Source organism: Hordeum vulgare, chromosome 3H (genome assembly GCF_904849725.1).
Source record: "Hordeum vulgare subsp. vulgare chromosome 3H, MorexV3_pseudomolecules_assembly, whole genome shotgun sequence".
Lineage (NCBI taxonomy): Eukaryota > Viridiplantae > Streptophyta > Magnoliopsida > Poales > Poaceae > Hordeum > Hordeum vulgare.
Window position 1 is genome coordinate 87,246,982 of NC_058520.1, and position 19,450 is coordinate 87,266,431.

At 45.4% G+C, this 19,450-nt stretch overlaps 1 protein-coding gene across 1 annotated transcript; it reads left to right on the forward strand.

Annotated features, from left to right (window-relative positions):
* Positions 1-15,055: 15,055 nt before the first annotated feature.
* Positions 15,056-18,664, forward strand: LOC123443083 (trans-cinnamate 4-monooxygenase). Its single transcript, XM_045119332.1, has 4 exons — positions 15,056-15,530; positions 15,643-16,082; positions 17,075-17,196; positions 17,865-18,664. The coding sequence occupies exons 1-4, from the start codon at positions 15,186-15,188 to the stop codon at positions 18,461-18,463; spliced, it is 1,506 nt and encodes a 501-aa protein (XP_044975267.1). The 5' UTR covers positions 15,056-15,185; the 3' UTR covers positions 18,464-18,664.
* Positions 18,665-19,450: the final 786 nt, after the last annotated feature.

A 19,450-nucleotide genomic window follows, 5' to 3' on the forward strand; every position in this document is an offset into this window, starting at 1 on the left:
AATAAAAGTATACACTCAAGTATGGATCATCAATACTCTTTTATGATTCTTGAGTCCTTAGGGATCCCGAACTATTAAGAGGGGATCACAGGTTTTGCGATGAACTTGCTCAAACTACATCATCACTTTCTGCTCAGACCACATCTCCACTTCTTTGCTGTTATCTGTAAACAGAACCAGTGCCTCGGACATCCGGCTTCCTCCGGACGTCCGAGGGCCGGACGACCGACTACCTCAGAAATCCGGAATCCTATACCAGAGAAATCACAGCCATTTAACTCGGACTTCCGGCTCTCTCCGGACGTCCCAGGCCCGGATGTCGGGCCAAGTCCCGAAAATCCGGAAGCCTGCACCAGTAGAAGTTGAGTTCTATATCTCGGTAATCCGACTCCCTCCGGACGCCCGAGGGCCGGACGTCCGGCCAGGCTCTGGAAATCCGGAGGTCAACACCAGTAGAATGTGTGCACTATATCTCGGAAATCCGGCTTCCTCCGGATGCCCGACTACCGGATGTCCAACACTCATCGGAAATCCGGAAGCCACCACCAGTAGAACTTGTGCTGTATAACACGGACTTCCGGGCCACTCCGGACGTCCGTATACTCATGAATTCAAATATGTTCAGGCACACCTACAGGCCTCGGACGATTGACCCATGTCGGACGTCCGGTCGCTGTTTAATTCAAAATAGTTTCAGTCGTATCTACAGGCCCCGGACGACCGACCCCTGTCGGACGTCCGACCCCTCACGGTCGCCCGGACTTCTGACAACTATCGGACATCCGGACCCTGTGTGACTTAAAGTGTCCCCAACGGCTCTTTTTCTCTCCACTCTATAAATACCCCCCTCCCACTTCGTGAGAGGGTTGCCTAACACAGCCTTATCCTCATAAGAACACATTTCCACCTCACACACATTTGCTCACTCCAAATCTTAGATCCCAAGAGCATTTGTGAGCCCCTTTGAGAGTTGTTCCAATCAAAAGATATATCTTCCCTCTCCTTCTCTCAACCCAAGCTATTTGTGATTTGAGCAAGTTTTGAGCAATCCCCGTGATCTTGTTACTCTTGGAGGTTGGAGACTCCTAGGCGGTAGGAGTTCTTCGGAGAGGAATCAATCCGTGTGATTTCCCCCGGAAAAGTTTGTGAGGGTTTGGAAGCCACCTCAAAGGCTTACCACTAGTGGTTGAGAAACGCCTTCGTGGTGTTATCTCAAAGGGATAATAGGGTGAGCCTTCGTGGCGTTGGTGTGCCTTCGTGGTAACATCCACCTCTCTAACGGTGACTAGCTTCCCTCCAAGGAAGTGAACATCGGGATACATCTTCGTCTCAGTGACCTTGGTTGTCCTTAACCCTAACTCCTTACTTGTGGTTTACTTGTGTTATTTGAGAATACATACATTGCATATTGCTTGTGCTCATTATATTGTGTTGGCCATTTCTTGTACAAGATTAATCATTCAAGCATACCCTCTATATCCACACGTTCATACTTGCAGCCCTTGATATATCGTGTTGATATAGTGTGATCTAGTATCTTGTGTTGTTCACCTACTTGTCGTGTGATATAGCTCAAGTAAGTTTGTGTAACATACTTGTGCTTGTTAGTAACTGTATTGTGTCCATCTTGGTAGATCGTGTTGTTGATACACGTTGCAGTGCCTAGTGCATTTAGGATTTGTGCTTGACAAGTACCCTCTTAGTTTATTTCCGCATTAGGTTCAAGCCAAATCTGAAGAAGTTTTTAAATAGCCTATTCACCCCCCCCCCTCTAGGTGTCATCGAGGTCTTTTCAATTGGTATCAGAGCTAGGTCTCTCTTTAATTAGGTTTCATGACCTAGAGAGTATCGATGTCGACTATTGGATTAGTGCACAATGGCATCTTTGACTTTGATGGCACAAATTATACCCTATGGAGAATTCGTATGCTTCATCACTTTCGGGCCATGGGGCCAAATACTTTACGAATTGTTCTTGTAGGGATTGCCGACAAAAAGGATGATGCATCTTCATCTACTAATGAAATGTATCTTGATTGTGAGGCCTTTCTTGCCATTCATCGAACCATAAGTCCTGAAGTGTTCAAGTCTATCTCAACTTGCAAGTCAGCTCATGAAGTTTGGACTAAACTTGAAGATATATATGGTGGGTCCAATCTTGATGAAGACGGTATTATGATGAAGGAGTTGGTGCATGAGCTCTTCACTCTTTTCGATCTTAAAGAGTCCACCACTACTCCCATATCCGATTGCTTGCACACCTCAGCATCTTCAATCTCACAAGGTAATGACATGGTGAGTGAAGAAATATATGTTGATGAAAATGCCATAGCCTCTATGGACACGAGCATATCTAGCACCACACATAGTGTAAATTATTGTGCTGATAGGTCGTGCATTTCACCTAAAGATTCCTTGACAAATGTGTGTGGTGATATGTCTGCTTCCTCGTGTCCTCTTGATCAAAATATCTTGTTTCTCCCTAGTTGCTCTATGACTAACCATTTAGGGGAAATCAAGAAATATGAAGTACTTTTGGCTAATGAAGAATCTGATTCACCAAAATAATCATCATCAACTCCTCCAGTTCACATGTGCCTCATGGCAAGAGGTAATAATGAGGTATCATCTTCCCTGTGCAATAACGATGATATTTGCGATGAGGATGATGATGATGACTTGACTGAAAATATCTATGTGATCAGTAAAATTCTTCATAAAGCTAAAAATAACTCTCTTCAAAGGTTCCAAGATGTTCTTGCTTACTTTGAAAACTGTAATGATTCACTTAATCATGAACAAGCTAAAAGTGAAAAACTTGAACATGAACTTGAGAAGAGTCATCAAGCATGTAGAGACTTAAGATCTTCAAAAGGAGAGATTGAAGTTGCTCATGATAAACTTAAAAGGGATTTTGAGGTCCTTCTCCTTGAATGCAATAATGTCAAGGGAGAGCTCATCAAAACCTCTAAGATCTATGAGGAGCTTCAATCTACTCATGAGAAGTCTCTATTTGCTACTTACTCCTCTCATATTGTTGATGATACTTGTACATCTAACTCTACCTCTTTTGAAGTATCAACATTGAAGGAGAATGTTGAGCTACGTGCTCAACTTGATTTACTAACTAGCAATTATGGGAAGTTGGAAGAAAACCAAGTAATGCTCACAAGCTCTCATGCCGATCTTCTAACATCCTATAATGTGCAAAAGTTAGCTCATGAGGCTATCATCACCAAGGTAACATCAAGCGAGCCTCATGTGGACAATGGCACTACTTCTGGTCAAAGTACTATATTTCCATGTGCTAGTCCTCGTAATTCATCTACTCATAATGTTGCTACCTCATGTGATGAATTACTTTCCTTGCCTTGTTGCTCTAACATTGAAGCCTACACTTCCTCTAGTACTTGCATTGATACTAACCGTGCAGAGGAAATCAAAGAGCTCAAGGCCCAAGTCACTTCTTTGAAGAAAGACTTGGAACAGTGTCATGAAGGGATGCCCATGCTCAACAACGTCCTGTGCGAGCAAACATCTCCGAATGACAAAAATGAGTTTGGAGTAAACTCAAACAAGAACAAGAGGGGCCTAGAACAAGTCAAGAATTTGGCCAAAATCATTTGCTTCAAGTGCAAAGTTAAAGGGCACCATGTTAGATCTTGCCCTCTGAAGACGAAGTCTCAAAGTCACAAGCAACAAGGGAAGCAGCCACAAACTCAATCACATATTCAACTACAAGTTGAAGGAAGGCCTCTTCCCAATAAGACCCAAACCAACACTCCCCAAGGTGATAAATCAACTGGGAAGAAAGCAAAGGGTAGATGTTGCTACTTATGTCATGAGAAAGGTCATGTTGCTTCGTCTTGCACAAGAGGTAACTTATCCAACCCAATCACTATTGATGATATCTATTCCCTTGGGAAGGATAAGGTTGGCAATGTGTTTGCCAAGTTTGTTGGTACTCAAAATGGTGTCAAGAAAAGAACCATTTGGGTTGCCAAGCCTATTGTGATTAACCTCTTAGGACCCAACGTAGTTGGGGACCAACAAGCTCAAACTTGATCAATAGGTGACTATGGAGGACATTAGAGACTTGGATGCATAATGAACAATTAAGGGGTCTTCATCATTCATATTATCTCAAGCCAAGTCATTTGGATTGTCGAGTTTCTATCTTATATCCAATGTGCCTCCTTACGGTAACTTATACTTAAACTGTTTACATTGTTAGGTCTTGCCCCCTTTTGCATGTTGTGGTTTTGTACCTTGCATGCGTTTGTATATGTTGTGCTTCCAACTTGCTTATCTTGAGTAATCAAGTATGTGTTGCTTTGCACATCATGTACATGTGAGTCTTGTATTGAGCCTATTTGCATCTTGTCTGTATTTTTGTTGGCTCTTGTGAGAGATTAATGGATTATCCCATTGTGGGGGAGTGATGTGCTTTGCACACCTCTCAATCCTATAAATGTGTATACATGGGTAATACCACTTAGTTTTGATATTTCAAGATTATCTAGTTTCTATGTGGTATGTCTTACTCATGAGAAATTCAAATTCTATATGGTCCATTAATTATCTCTTGTTGGTTTCAATTTGCCACTTGTTAATATTGTTGGTTTATCACATTATGGGGGAGTAATATGCTATGTGCATATTACAAACCTAGAAAATGTGTACATTTGAGGTGTTGCCACTTAGTGTTGATATTGTAAATTATCCTGTTCCTAGGTGGCATGTTATCTCTACAAGTGTCATATGCTTGCGTTTTATGGGTAAAGATGATCTTGGATATATATTTGTGATCTACCAATGAGTATCATTTCGAAAATACTTCTTGTCCTTGACAATTGGTATTCCCATCATGTGATTGGAATTGCTAATCATCTTTACATTGGAATTTGTGTTTCGTTTGTCTTCCTTGCCTCTTATGGATCTATTTTAACCTGTCTAGTGCTTTTATAGATATAGAGAAAGTGATGATCCCATCGTGTGCGTTTTGTATTTAAATGCAAATTCTATATAATGCACGTCCCTTGGGGGAGCTATCCTATTCCCTTTAAAAACACTCTCTTTATTCACCCATCATAAAATCATTTGATCCCCATCAAGTGTGTGTTGATGGGAGGCAAGTCTTGCTCTTTGTGATGCTTTGTGCCATCATGAAAATTTGTAGAGGGCTTTGTTTGTTGGAACCTAGCTCTCTCTTGGAAACTAGATACCTCGTGTTTGTTTTCCTTCAATAGGTTTCTTGTTGCCTTCTAATTGGCATGTGTCAATGGATATCTCATTCCTTGAGGTATCTTTTAATTGATATCCTTCAAGTGATAGTTCTTTTTGTTTTAGGATCTTATTATCACTTGATACCTTGTCTTTTGGTGACTTATCAACTTTGTGTTGAGTTGATTCTTAAGAGTCTTGAGCATGCGTATGATATCTACTATATACAACTTCTTTTGCTTGCTTTCCTTCTTTGACCCAATATATAGGGGAAATTCCACCTTGTCATAAATTGGCTAAAGTGTGCATGAAATTCAAATTCATATCTATATGCACATATGTATGTGGAGTTTGTCCTATGTATTGCTGGTTTTCTAACTCTTTGGTCCCAATGAGTTTGGGCACCATTTTGTTTGTTTTGTTGTTCCAGGAACAACTGGAGATGCATTGGATGCTCGACTCACCTATAAGGAAGATGTTGAGACCATGTGATTATTGGAGCCAAGTTAGGATGATCAAAGCACAACCATCTACTACATCAATCCAATGTTGTCTCGGTAAAAAGTATCCACTTCATGCATTCTTTTCTTGCAAAGGACCCAACCTGTCTTTTCTTTTCCAGGTTGCATCATGGCATGAATCTCTTGATTCGTTCTTGTAGTACTCGTTTGCTTTCTCAAAGCATCCGAACGATGATGTCTTACTACTAGTTGGGATGTCTTTGATGTTCGTATGTTGGAAGTACATATTATACAATAAGAAAATATTAGGCCATGTGCTATGCTTCCAAGCAAAAGATCTCATTGATATATTTATGACTTCCCTTTTTGGATATCTAGTGTTCTTCCTTCTTGTAACCATTTTGTGTGTACATCCTTCTTTGTGGATATATATATCATCATGATTGTCTTCTACTTAGAATCTTGGTCACATGAGAGAAGTTACATCTCTAATTGATATCTTCTTTTCTTTCACGTCCATCGCTGCATGTCCTTTTTCGGTTTTGGTGGCAACGTGAAAGGATTTGTTTTGAGTGCGTATCTTATTTTCCTACATCTTGGTGCACTCTTTGGCCGTGAAGATTATTTTTCCTCATGCTTGTCTTGATGAGGGTTTTGCCATTTTCAATTAGTATCCCTCCTCTTGACAAGATTCTTACTTCCTATCTTCACAATGGGTTGTCACAAGCGTTGGTTCCTATTTTGTTTATTAGTAAGCTTGTGAACCCATTTTCTAGTATGTGTGTGTGGGAATGATATGTCTTGCACTTTGTATCTCATATTCATCAAGACTATGTTGATGAGTAATGCTCATCCTTATCTTAAGTCTTCTCAAGTGCTATGCCATGACTCACACACATTACTTTGGTTGAGCTTACTCTTAAGTTGCTTCCTTTACATGTTGCTCAACCATTAGTTCTGTGCAATTGATATGCCTATTGTCTCATCTATCTTCTTGCACTCGTTGTGTGTTTCTATTAATTCTGGGGGAGCAAGGATCCTATTTTGTGCACCTGTGTCAAATACAATAATATCATATTAGTAAACAAATCATGGGGAGCTTCTCTAGTTTTTGATAAAGCACTATGTTGCCTTTATCATAATATCTTTTATTTATGTGGTTCGAAGGACCATATGATTGTTTGTTCCATCTGGAATCCTTTGATTGCCTGCCTCTATCTTTGTATGTCTTTGTGGCGTACGATTATTTTTGCAATTTTGGGTCCTTAATATAGTTTGTTTTCCTCCAACTACTTATCATTGTATTTGTATATTTTTCTGCACTCATTTGCTGAGAAGTACTTTGGAGGACCACCTACTATATTTGCCTTCTAAACTGTTCGTCCATTTTGGCAATCGATGCCAATGAGGGAGAAGTTTAGAAAGTTTACTTTGGATATGTTTAGAGGGTTTTGCTTTTATTGCGTAAGCATTTACATCTTGCTCACATGCATTATTACCTTGTATGTGTGCGCTTGGTTATGCTTATTTCCTTATATAAACTCTCTTGAAGTGGTTGTCTTCAATTACCAAAATGGGGGAGATTGTTAGAGCATATATCTCCATATGTGGTTTTGGTAATTGATGACAACTCCTATGGACTAATGGTTGCTTTAAGTTATATTTATAGGATTTGTCCATAGGCACTTCTTGAAGTCCATCTGTTGGGTTCAAGGAGTTTATATGATGACCAAGATGTTATTCAAGGTATTATCCAAAGAATGGTCATAGAAACACTAGGTTGATCAAGATCTCAGACAAAGAGTAAATCAAGATGATCAACACACAAAGTGTATAAGATGTACCGAGAGGGATCAAGTGATCCCATGGTATGGTAAGCATTGTCCATTACGTGTTTGTTTACTAACCCATGGTCTTTGTGAGACTCCTATGTGGGGGTTAGGTGTGTTTCCATTGGGCTTGCGTCAAAAGGAAGATCTCATACAACCCATGAAGGATGACGTCAAGTGGTGATCGTCATCAAGATTGTGGTGTGCAAGTTCAAGTGGATCAGCATGAATATATCATTGAAACTATTGTCAATGATCATGTGTTGATAAGGACAATCTCATGTGCTAACAAGGACAAGATCAAGATAAGCATTCCTGTGCACTACATGCTTGATTCTTGTGGATGTTCACATGGTGGATAGGACAAGATCAAGATAAGCATTCTTGATCACTACATGCTTGATTCTTGTGGGTGTTCACACATGGTGGACAAATGAAGATAAATACATAAGCTAGGCTTTCCGCATTGTGTATGGGAAAGCTACTTGAAGACTTCATCATGTCTTGCTTTCAACTTGAGCCAAGAAGGAACAACAACATCAAGCTCAGGTGAAAGGGCTAACTCAAAGGTATCAGTTCCTTTGACGTTGGTTGTGCGGAGTCGTGATCAGCGAATAAAAGTATACACTCAAGTATGGATCATCAATACTCTTTTATGATTCTTGAGTCCTTAGGGATCCCGCACTATTAAGAGGGGATCACAGGTTTTGCGATGAACTTGCTCAAACTACATCATCACTTTCTGCTGAGACCACATCTCCACTGCTTTGCTGTTATCTGTAAACAGAACCAGTGCCTCGGACATCCAGCTTCCTCCGGACGTTCGAGGGCCGGACGACCGACTACCTCGGAAATCCGGAATCCTATACCAGAGAAATCACAGCCATTTAACTCGGACTTCCGGCTCTCTCCGGACGTCCGAGGCCCGGATGTCCGGCCAAGTCCCGGAAATCCGGAAGCCTGCACCAGTAGAAGTTGAGTTTAATATCTCGGTAATCCGACTCCCTCCGGACGCCCGAGGGCCGGACATCCGGCCAGGCTCCGGAAATCCGGAGGTCAACACGAGTAGAATGTGTGCACTATATCTCGGAAATCCGGCTTCCTCCGGATGCCCGACCACCGGATGTCCGACACTCATCGGAAATCCGGAAGCCACCACCAGTAGAACTTGTGCTGTATAACACGGACTTCCGGGCCACTCCGGACTTCCGTATACTGATGAATTCAAATATGTTCAGGCACACCTACAGGCCTCGGACGACCGACCCCTGTCGGACGTCCGGTTGCTGTTTAATTCAAAATAGTTTCAGTCGTATCTACAGGCCCCAGACGACCGACCCCTGTCGGACGTCCGACCCCTCGCGGTCGCCCGGACATCCGACAACTGTCGGACGTCCGGACCCTGTGTGACTTAAAGTGTCCCCACTGGCTCTTTTTAGCTCCACTCTATAAATACCCCCCTCCCATTTCGTGAGAGGGTTGCCTAACACAGCCTTATCCTCATAAGAACACATTTCCACCTCACACACATTTGCTCACTCCAAATCTTAGATCCCAAGAGCATTTGTGAGCCCCTTTGAGAGTTGTTCCAATCAAAAGATAGATCTTCTCCCTCTCCTTCTCTCAACCCAAGCTATTTGTGATTTGAGCAAGTTTTGAGCATTCCCCGTGATCTTGTTACTCTTGGAGGTTGGAGACTCCTAGGCGGTAGGAGTTCTTCGGAGAGGAATCAATCCGTGTGATTTCCCCCGGAAAAGTTTGTGAGGGTTTGGAAGCCACCTCAAAGGCTTACCACTAGTGGTTGAGAAACGCCTTCGTGGTGTTATCTCAAAGGGAGAATAGGGTGAGCCTTCGTGGCGTTGGTGTGCCTTCGTGGTAACATCCACCTCTCTAACGGTGACTAGCTTCCCTCCAAGGAAGTGAACATCGGGATACATCTTCGTCTCAGTGACCTTGGTTATCCTTAACCCTAACTCCTTACTTGTGGTTTACTTGTGTTATTTGAGCATACATACATTGCATATTGCTTGTGCTCATTATATTGTGTTGGCCATTTCTTGTACAAGATTAATCATTCAAGCATACCCTCTATATCCACACGTTCATACTTGCAGCCCTTGATATATCGTGTTGATATAGTGTGATCTAGTATCTTGTGTTGTTCACCTACTTGTCGTGTGATATAGCGCAAGTAAGTTTGTGTAACTTACTTGTGCTTGTTAGTAAGTGTATTGTGTCCATCTTGGTAGATCGTGTTGTTGATACACGTTGCAGTGCCTAGTGCATTTAGGATTTGTGCTTGACAAGTACCCTCTTAGTTTATTTCTGCATTAGGTTCAAGCCAAATCTGAAGAAGTTTTTAAATAGCCTATTCACCCCCCCCCCCTCTAGGCGTCATCGAGGTCTTTTCACCTTGTTATACCACCATATTTAATGCTATTTAATTTAATGCACCTATATACTTGGTAAAAGGTGGAAGCCTCGGCCTTTCTAGCCTGGTGTTTTGTTCCTCCTTTGCCCCCTTAGTTTCAGCTACCGGTGTTATGTTCCATAATTGAGCGCTCCTAACACGATCAGGGTTGTTATGGGGACCCCCTTGATAATTTGTTTTAGATTAAAGCTGGTCTGGCAAGGCCCAACTTTGGTACTACATTTGCCTAATCACCTAATAAAATTGCATAGGGACTTTCCGGACCCCGAGGATAATTTAATCAAGCCCCGGGCCAGTGCTCCTCATGAGTGTTCGTCCAAAACAGAGCAGCTTATTAACGTTACCTGGGGCAACTAGGCGTTGGGCGTGGTAACCATCGCTCATCCGTCGTGTCCTGAGAACGAGATACGCGGCTCCTATCGGGATCGTCGACACGTCGGTCGGCCTTGCTGGATTAGTTTTACCTTTGACGAAATATCTTGTGCATCGGGATTCCAGTGATGCTTTGGGTAATCTCAGAGTTGAGGTTTTCCACTAGGGAATCCGACGAGATCGCGACCTTCGTGATTGAGGATTTCTATGCGGCTTGTGGTAATTTGTGATGGACTAGTTGGAGCACCCATGTAGGGTTAAATCTTTTCGGAAAGCCGTGCCCTCGGTTATGTGGCAACGTGGAAACTTTGTTTAACACTAGTTATAGATAACTTGAAGTTAATTTAATTAAAATATGCCAACTGTGTGTGTAACCGTGACTGTCTCTTTCGTGAGTTCCTTCTCTGGTCAAGGACATGGTGGGGTTATGTCTGACGTAGGTAGGTGTTCAGGATCATTCATTTGATCATCAGTAGTCCACGTACGTTATGCGTAGATCTTCCCCCTCTTATTTCTTGTACTCGTAAGTTTAGCCACCAAATATATGCTTAGCCGCTGCTGCAACCTCACCACTTAACCATGCCTCACCCAACTAACCTTTGCTAGTCTTGATACCTTTGGAAATGAGATTGTTGAGTCCCATGTGGCTCACAGATTACTACAACACCAGTTGCAGGTACAGGTAAAGGTTATTTGACGCGAGCGCATTGATTGTTCATTTGGAGTTGCTTCTTCTTCTTCTGCTTCATCGATCTAGGATGGGCTCCAGGCCGGCAGCCTGGGATGGCAAGGATGGACGTTGTTCTTCTTTTGTCGTTTGTTTTCGTCCGTAGTCGGACCCCGCTCTTACTCTTCATGAATATGTAATATACTACTGTGACTCTGATGTAGCTTGTAGCAAGTGTAAGCCAATTATATATATATATATATTCTTTTCAGTACATGTACTTGTAACGATATCCATTCTTGCGACACGACGAGATGCGCTTCTATCCCTGACGAGGCCTTCGTGCCAAATTGAGGATAGGGTCGCATCTCGGGCGTGACACATGGGCGGAGGAGGTCACTGACTGGGAGGCCGACACTAGAAAGTGGCTCAGGTCATTCCATATAACGAAGCTCATGGCGATGGAGTACGACCGGTGGCAAGTCTTGGTCCACTACTCCATCGCGTTGCTCAAGTTCTCATTTGGATGACACCGGTTGACCTTGATCCGTCAACGCTGGGTGTGGTCAGCGCAGCGGTGGCTCGGGAGGACCGAGAGGCTCAGGAGCGCCTCGAGGCACAGGCGGCCGCCGAGGCATACATGAAGGACCTCCGCCTCTAGCACCCCGATCTCGTGCAGGTAGAGAGGGCGATATTTGACGACAATGATGGGGAGATCATGGACATCCCCGACAACAAGGTGCAATGCGGCGAGGAGGGCGACAAGAAGGGCAGTGAGGAGGAGGTGTTCGATGTGAGGTAGTGACAAAGCATATTCCCGGATGATGATGCCAACGGCACCGGCCCGGACCTATGTCTCACCGGCGGTGGCGTGTCGAGGAAGGATTGGATCGACCTCCACCATGGCCGGTGAGTAGTCTAAGTTTAAGTTTAGTAGTAAGTTTGAATTTATGTGTAATATTCGATTGTCAAAAATATGTTAACCTTATGTTTAAATTTATGCAATTTTTGGTTGAAACTAGATTGAATTTATGCAAATTTATGTTTTACTCCGCTAAGTTTAGGGGACCGGTTAGGACTGGTCTAAGAAGATATTTTCCTCCTTGAATCTCCTCCCTTTCAGATGAGAAGAACAGATGAACCACTGCTCTGTACTCATTCGAAAAATACAATTTAGAAATGATTGATATGCAGGTACATGTTTATCATGCTTGCTATTCTTTTGGCAACTCACAATCATTTTTCATGGATCCCCGATTCAAAGATGGAGATGCCTTGGCGGATTGCCACGATGCTAGTCACCAAGTTGGAGATGAGGATACGATAGCTGAAGTGTCATCGGTAGAGAAAATGAAGAATATTAACATTGTGGGTGCATGAAGGAGGGTTGGTCGTCGGTGCCGGAGAATGACGGGCCTAGAGGCATGACAAGGCGACACATGGGATGTGTTTGGTTACCAACATCTTTTTTGCCACTTTGCATACTTGTCCGAGTTGGGCCTGGCTGAGCATATAAAGATAAAAAAACCAACATCTGCATGTTGATTTATTTTGTGCATCCCCTCTAGTTTGCATGTGCCGAAACGTAAGGAATGTTGTTTGGTTGTGGCTTTGTTTCAGGAGAAACACAAGTTCGGTTGTTTGGTTACATCCAGGATAATAGTGTGGTAACCTCCTCACCGATGTGGTGAGGTTACCAAAGGCACAAAAATAGAGCAACCAGAACAAACTTAAGCACACATCAAAGTTTAACCACAATAGAAGTTTAACATAGTACGCTAATTTTAAACGATAGTGCATCAATAGTATAGTCTTAAACAAACGACCAAAATAGAACTAGAAACATAGGTCATTTATGCAGTCACGGTAAAGGCCTCACCGTGCTTCTAGAACTTGGTGAACACCTCCACAGCATCGCCGTTGAAATTGGTCACCTTCATGCTGTTGGGGGTGAGCAACTTGAACGTCGCCATGTCTCCGAACCTAGCCTCGTGAACGGCGGCGAAGGTGGCCCAACCCTGATCAAGGGTGACCCTGTTGTTAATCACCTTTACTGTGACCCTCCATGAGCAGCCGATGTTTGTCTTCAGACTGAACTCCGTAAGCACGGTGGGGAAGTGCTTCGTGAAGTCCATAGGCAAAGGAAGAGGCTCCAACTTCGCAGCAAAGATCACCTTGCAGAAGTGGGTTGGTCTTGCCTCCTCATGGTAGTGCTCGTAGTTCCTCCGCTTGGCGCTTGTGTGATCCTGCACGAACACGTCGAGCAATGGTGGCACAACCTCCTTTCCCTTGTCCGTCTACATTATGAACAATAGACAGTTCAAAGGTCAACATTTATTTCTATCGGCCTGACGCTCCTATATTTACCCACACTACTTACCTAGCACCACACTCAAACCCTTCTCTCATTTTCACCTCCTCTCCTCTTCAACCTCTTCGTTTCACTACCTCTCCCTCCTCATGAACTCCAACCCCAACCCTTTCCCACAGGCATGCGATGGAGGCCCTTCTTCCTCGGGTGCTCGCTCGGTGACCGCACGAAGTTCGAGAACACAATGAAATTGTGCTTGAACTTCAGCAACATGGAAGACGTGTACAAGGAGGTCAACGTTGTGGCAAAGAAGGTGACACCGATGGAGTTGAAGACGCTGATTTCTAACCCTGCGAAGGATGCCGTCAGTCAACATCCTTCGATGGGCCATGAATCACGCCGACTCCAACGACGCTCGACAGAGGGCAAAGTGGGCCAAGTACAAGGAACACACGCATCCTAATGACCACTGTGTCGCATCCTACTAGATGACGAGGATTGTGGTGGATCCAGCGGAGGATGACGACGGGGTGCATATGAGGGACAAGGCGCCGGCGGCAGGTGACCGTGCAAGACCGATTGTTGTTGACGAAGACATTGCAGACGATGAGAAAGAAGATGATGAGGAAGAAAAGAAGATGACTACGCCCCACCGCCACTCGATGCGACTCTAGGGTCGTCACAGCTAGACAAAAAAGTTTTGACCCCAATCCCTCCCCCGATGTAATCGAAAATTTAGCTATGAACTCAAGAAGCCATCGGTGCAGAATCCAATCCCACACCCTCGATGTGTTCACTCCCCTCCCTAACTCTCTAATCGCTTGTGCAAATTAAATCTTGCACGAGTCGAAAGTAGTAAATCTTGAGACACATCAAAGATTTACCGCGATGGCCGATGCGCTCCGGTGGAGGTCTGCAGTTGGTGTGGTAGTAGCCGCGGTCTTGGATCGTCCTGCTGTCGCTCCGATGGTCGCCGTCTCGTGACTGCATCCACGCATTAAGAGGTGAGAAAGCGATGGGGAAGGAAGGTGAGTGTAACTTATGATTACGTTTCGGAAAACAACGCGACGTCTCCAAACTGCATCCATGCATGCACACATCAATATCCACGTGCCTAGGTTGCACCGTTCGGGTTTATCTTCAAAAAACAGTCAATTTCAACGTTTCTCTATATACAGGCCTAAAAATACTTTAGTATTCGTGTTATGCAAACCCAACAGTAAATACGGATAACCAAGTAAAAAAAAAATCCCACGAGACCGATTGAATACATGCGGGTAACCAAACACATCCATGCTGAGCAGAGGAGGTGAGGTGGCTCACGGTTAAGGGTGCGGCAAAGCATGGTGGTTGTCTTGTCACCCTTCCTTGTGTTCCGCGCGGCGGCTCCTCTGGTTCTCACGAACGACGAAACATGGAGGCCTCTTTCCCGATTCCAGGACCCCCGTGGTCGCGTTGCCGGCCAGAACCGCCATTTCGCTTGGTGTTGACATGGGCCACGAGCTTGGCCAACAGTTTCTGCGTGCGGTTGGTTGGTGTTGGCGGTGCTCCGGCCGCCAGCGCCATGTTCACTCACAACCCTTGCGACTTGCGAGTTTTGACCCGACCAACCCCTTGACTCACCAAACACCTCTTTCCCGATTCGCCATGCGCATCCTCCATAAAAAATGGTCCGCGCCAATGACACCCACCCACCCACCAAAATTGCAAGCCTCGTGTAGCACTTCGCATCCGTGGAGCCTGCCTGCCACCTACCTCCATCCAGCCCCACGCTATAAAATCCCCACCGCTCCCAATCTTGCGTCAAATCAATTCGACAGATCGACCCGCCCCTCCGCAGCGGCGACACACAGGCACAGGCACAGGAGCCACACACCGCGCCTACCCCCCGATGGACGTCCTCCTCCTGGAGAAGGCCCTGCTGGGCCTCTTCGCCGCGGCGGTGCTGGCCATCGCCGTAGCCAAGCTCGCCGGCAAGCGCTTCCGCCTCCCACCCGGCCCCTCCGGCGCCCCCATCGTCGGCAACTGGCTGCAGGTCGGCGACGACCTCAACCACCGCAACCTGATGGGCCTGGCCAAGCGGTTCGGCGAGGTGTTCCTCCTCCGCATGGGCGTCCGCAACCTGGTGGTCGTCTCCAGCCCCGAGCTCGCCAAGGAGGTCCTCCACACCCAGGGCGTCGAGTTCGGCTCCCGCACCCGCAACGTCGTCTTCGACATCTTCACCGGCAAGGGACAGGTAAATTAAGATCCACCTTATACTAGTTGAGTTTTAGTACTAGTACAGTAGTATTCCTCCTCCATCAGAACGCACGGGTCTCTGATTAAGCAGCAATCCCCAAATAATGCAGGACATGGTGTTCACGGTGTACGGCGACCACTGGCGCAAGATGCGGCGGATCATGACGGTGCCCTTCTTCACCAACAAGGTGGTGGCGCAGAACCGCGTGGGGTGGGAGGAGGAGGCCCGGCTGGTGGTGGAGGACCTCAGGGCCGACCCGGCGGCGGCGACCAAGGGCGTGGTGGTGCGACGCAGGCTGCAGCTCATGATGTACAACGACATGTTCCGCATCATGTTCGACCGCCGGTTCGAGACCGTGGCCGACCCGCTCTTCAACCAGCTCAAGGCGCTCAACGCCGAGCGCAGCATCCTCTCCCAGAGCTTCGACTACAACTACGGCGACTTCATCCCCGTCCTCCGCCCCTTCCTCCGCCGCTACCTCAACCGCTGCACCAACCTCAAGACCAAGCGCATGAAGGTGTTCGAAGACCACTTCGTCCAGCAGCGCAAGTAAGTATTCTACTTATATACGATAATACAGTACTATACTTAATTCGTGCGATTAGTGATGGATCCATGTTACGTTAAGCAAGTACTAGTCGACTAGTGCCGATTGGTGGTAGCTGACCAGCTGCGATGCATCGATCGGTGAGCTGGAAGCGAGGTTGGTGCGCCTACCGGCACATGTTGGGTAGGCTGATGTTGATGTGATCCAGATCACAGTGCTAGCGGCGTCGGTAACGTCGGGGAGCAGCAAGGTCAAACTTCTCGGCACAAATTATCATTGCTTGACCTTTTCAAGGCCAACCATCGATCGTACGTGTCGCTCTCGGCCCAACCAACACGCAATGACCCGTAGGATCCCCATGCCGCATGCTAGATTGCTCAATAGCTTGCACATCGCACACCCGGGATGCACGGGAGAGGAACTTGAGATCTTTGCTTGGCGTGGCATGCAAAGAAGATTAATAATGATATCGTGAGACAACCGCGCGCGCATCACGTGATTGTGATGTATCGGATCGGCTTTTTCAAAGCAAGGGCTTTAGTCGATGAATTTGCTCTCTGAATCGGTCGGAGGTCTGACTCATTCACCATCACACCCAGTCCACTGACCACACCGACAGTGGAAAGCGTCCAACATAAGTTGTTTGAATTATTCGTCTCAGGGGAGCGGGTCTACCAGATCCACAAATTTTGTTAGTAAGCCATGGGGAAAATGGCAAGTTAGAAAGTAGGCTAAGATGGCTGATTGCAGTACTCCTCGTTCGCCATTTTCCGTTGCCTGTTGCTCCTCATCTGGGACCACGTACGATAATGGAGCTGTTGGCTTGATCATCTAGATTTGACGGATTGGTCATGCCAACAAGCCAACACCCATCATGTACTTATATAGCAACGGGGCTGCATTTTACTGTACGCGAACCTTCTGATCACCCAGTTGTCCAGCTGGGAAATTAATCAGTAGTGGTTCCCTAACTTATCCGACATGACATTTGCAGGGAGGCGTTGGAGAAGACGGGTGAGATCAAGTGCGCCATGGACCACATCCTGGAAGCCGAAAGGAAGGGCGAGATCAACCACGACAACGTCCTCTACATCGTCGAGAACATCAACGTCGCAGGTAAAACTCAACGACAGCTAAATATTCGTACTGTGCTCGTCTTTTCTGTCCAGCCTAGTTTTGACAAGGGAAACAAATGTCGCGCCGGATAAAGAAACAGGGTATATCCTTTTCATGAAGATAGCAGTAGTCATATAGGAATATGATGTAGTCATGAGGTTGTCGGTGACGACCATTTCTTTGTTGGTTAATGAAAAATAGTACTAATATGAAAAGTAGCACGCGCGATTGGAACTTTATAATCAAAGAGGCCGCAACCTAACCTAACCTAACTTTCTCAACTTTTTGTTGTTAATTAGGCGGCGCTTAGCCGGCACAAGCACTTACACCGTACACCTAACCTTTTCTATTCCTACCAAGTGGTCAGCTTGGTAAGCTATCAACAAAAATTTGCAACCTTTTCTGTTCTTAATTAAGCGGCGCATTAAGGTATCACTTTCCTCAAGATCCAGTGATCCACTATTATTCCTTGAACGTGCGGGTAGCCTAGGTGTACACTTTGAGCTGTATAATACGGAGTAGTGCCAGTATTTGTAAATGGCAGCCACATGATTTATCACCAAACTTCGTTTTCCATCTCAACTTTACAACGCATTTCCCGCCCTAATGATTAATTGTCGATGCATGCAACAAATTGTTCACGAGGACCTTGGATTGATGCTTTGCAGCCATTGAGACGACGCTGTGGTCGATCGAGTGGGGCCTCGCGGAGCTGGTGAACCACCCGGAGATCCAGCAGAAGCTGCGCGAGGAGATCGTCGCCGTGCTGGGCCCTGGCACGCCGGTGACGGAGCCGGACCTGGAGCGCCTCCCCTACCTGCAGTCCGTCGTGAAGGAGACGCTCCGCCTCCGCATGGCCATCCCGCTCCTGGTGCCGCACATGAACCTCAGCGATGCCAAGCTCGCCGGTTACGACATCCCCGCCGAATCCAAGATCCTCGTCAACGCCTGGTTCCTCGCCAACGACCCCAAGCGGTGGGTGCGCGCCGACGAGTTCAGGCCCGAGCGCTTCCTCGAGGAGGAGAAGTCCGTCGAGGCCCACGGCAACGACTTCCGGTTCGTGCCCTTCGGCGTCGGCCGCCGGAGCTGCCCCGGGATCATCCTCGCGCTGCCCATCATCGGCATCACGCTCGGACGCCTGGTGCAGAACTTCGAGCTGCTGCCGCCGCCGGGGCAGGACAAGATCGACACCACCGAGAAGCCAGGGCAGTTCAGCAACCAGATCCTCAAGCACGCCACCATCGTCTGCAAGCCACTCGAGGCTTGATTGAGTTCAGATCTCGGTCATGCGCGTACGCTGATGCGGGGAGATCGATCTATGCATGTGACTCTGTATTTTGCATTTTGGTGTTTCACAGTAGTAAGTTTAATTTTTCTTTGGTGTTGGGCTATTTGTCTTCATTTGAGGCGTCGATGTTGTAAATTTCCAAATAGTTGGCAATGTGATGTAAAACTTCTTGGCTCCAAAGATGACATGATTACCCAAAAACATATTTTGCTCAAAAGCTCATTTGAGCTCGTGATGAACAGTAAAATCACAAAAAATGAAAACAGACTAAGAATTCTGCTTTTCTTTTATGATGCTTCAATCAGTGTTTTTAGTGCTTGCAAATTTTCATCGTGAAATGACATTAATGGAAGTTGTGGCAAAAACAAAATAGCACTTCAAAATGCTTTTGAAATTAACTCTTTGGAAGTCCTTTCGTAATGATTTTCTGTGACCACTAAAAAATATCAATGATTGCATAAAAAACAAATTAGACTTTTTTTTTGGATTTTATGGTTCATCCGAACTCATTTGAGCTTGAGCACATACACATCACATCGCATGGTTACGAAGTTTGCAAACTTGAAAATGGTCCAAATCAATGCTACTCTCTCCATTCACAAATATAAAATGTTATGGTATTTTGATATGGACTACAAAAATAAATAAACAAACATATTAAAACATGCCTACATACATTTGATTTAGAAAAGGAACATCTTATATTCATGAACGAAGGAAATAGTTATTAGGCGTGAGCCGGCTATAGTGGTTGATCTGGTATTGATGACTAAGTTATTTATTTGCCTTTGTTATTTGTAGTGAGCAGTTGAACGATGATATGAACAAATTCTTGGATCAATTGAATGAGAACCACAAACTCGGCCTCGACGGCATTGCCATGTCAATACCATATACCTCGGAGATGAATTTGTTTAACGATTTTCACCAGGCCAATGATTTTTCAAATAAATTAGCAACGATCGG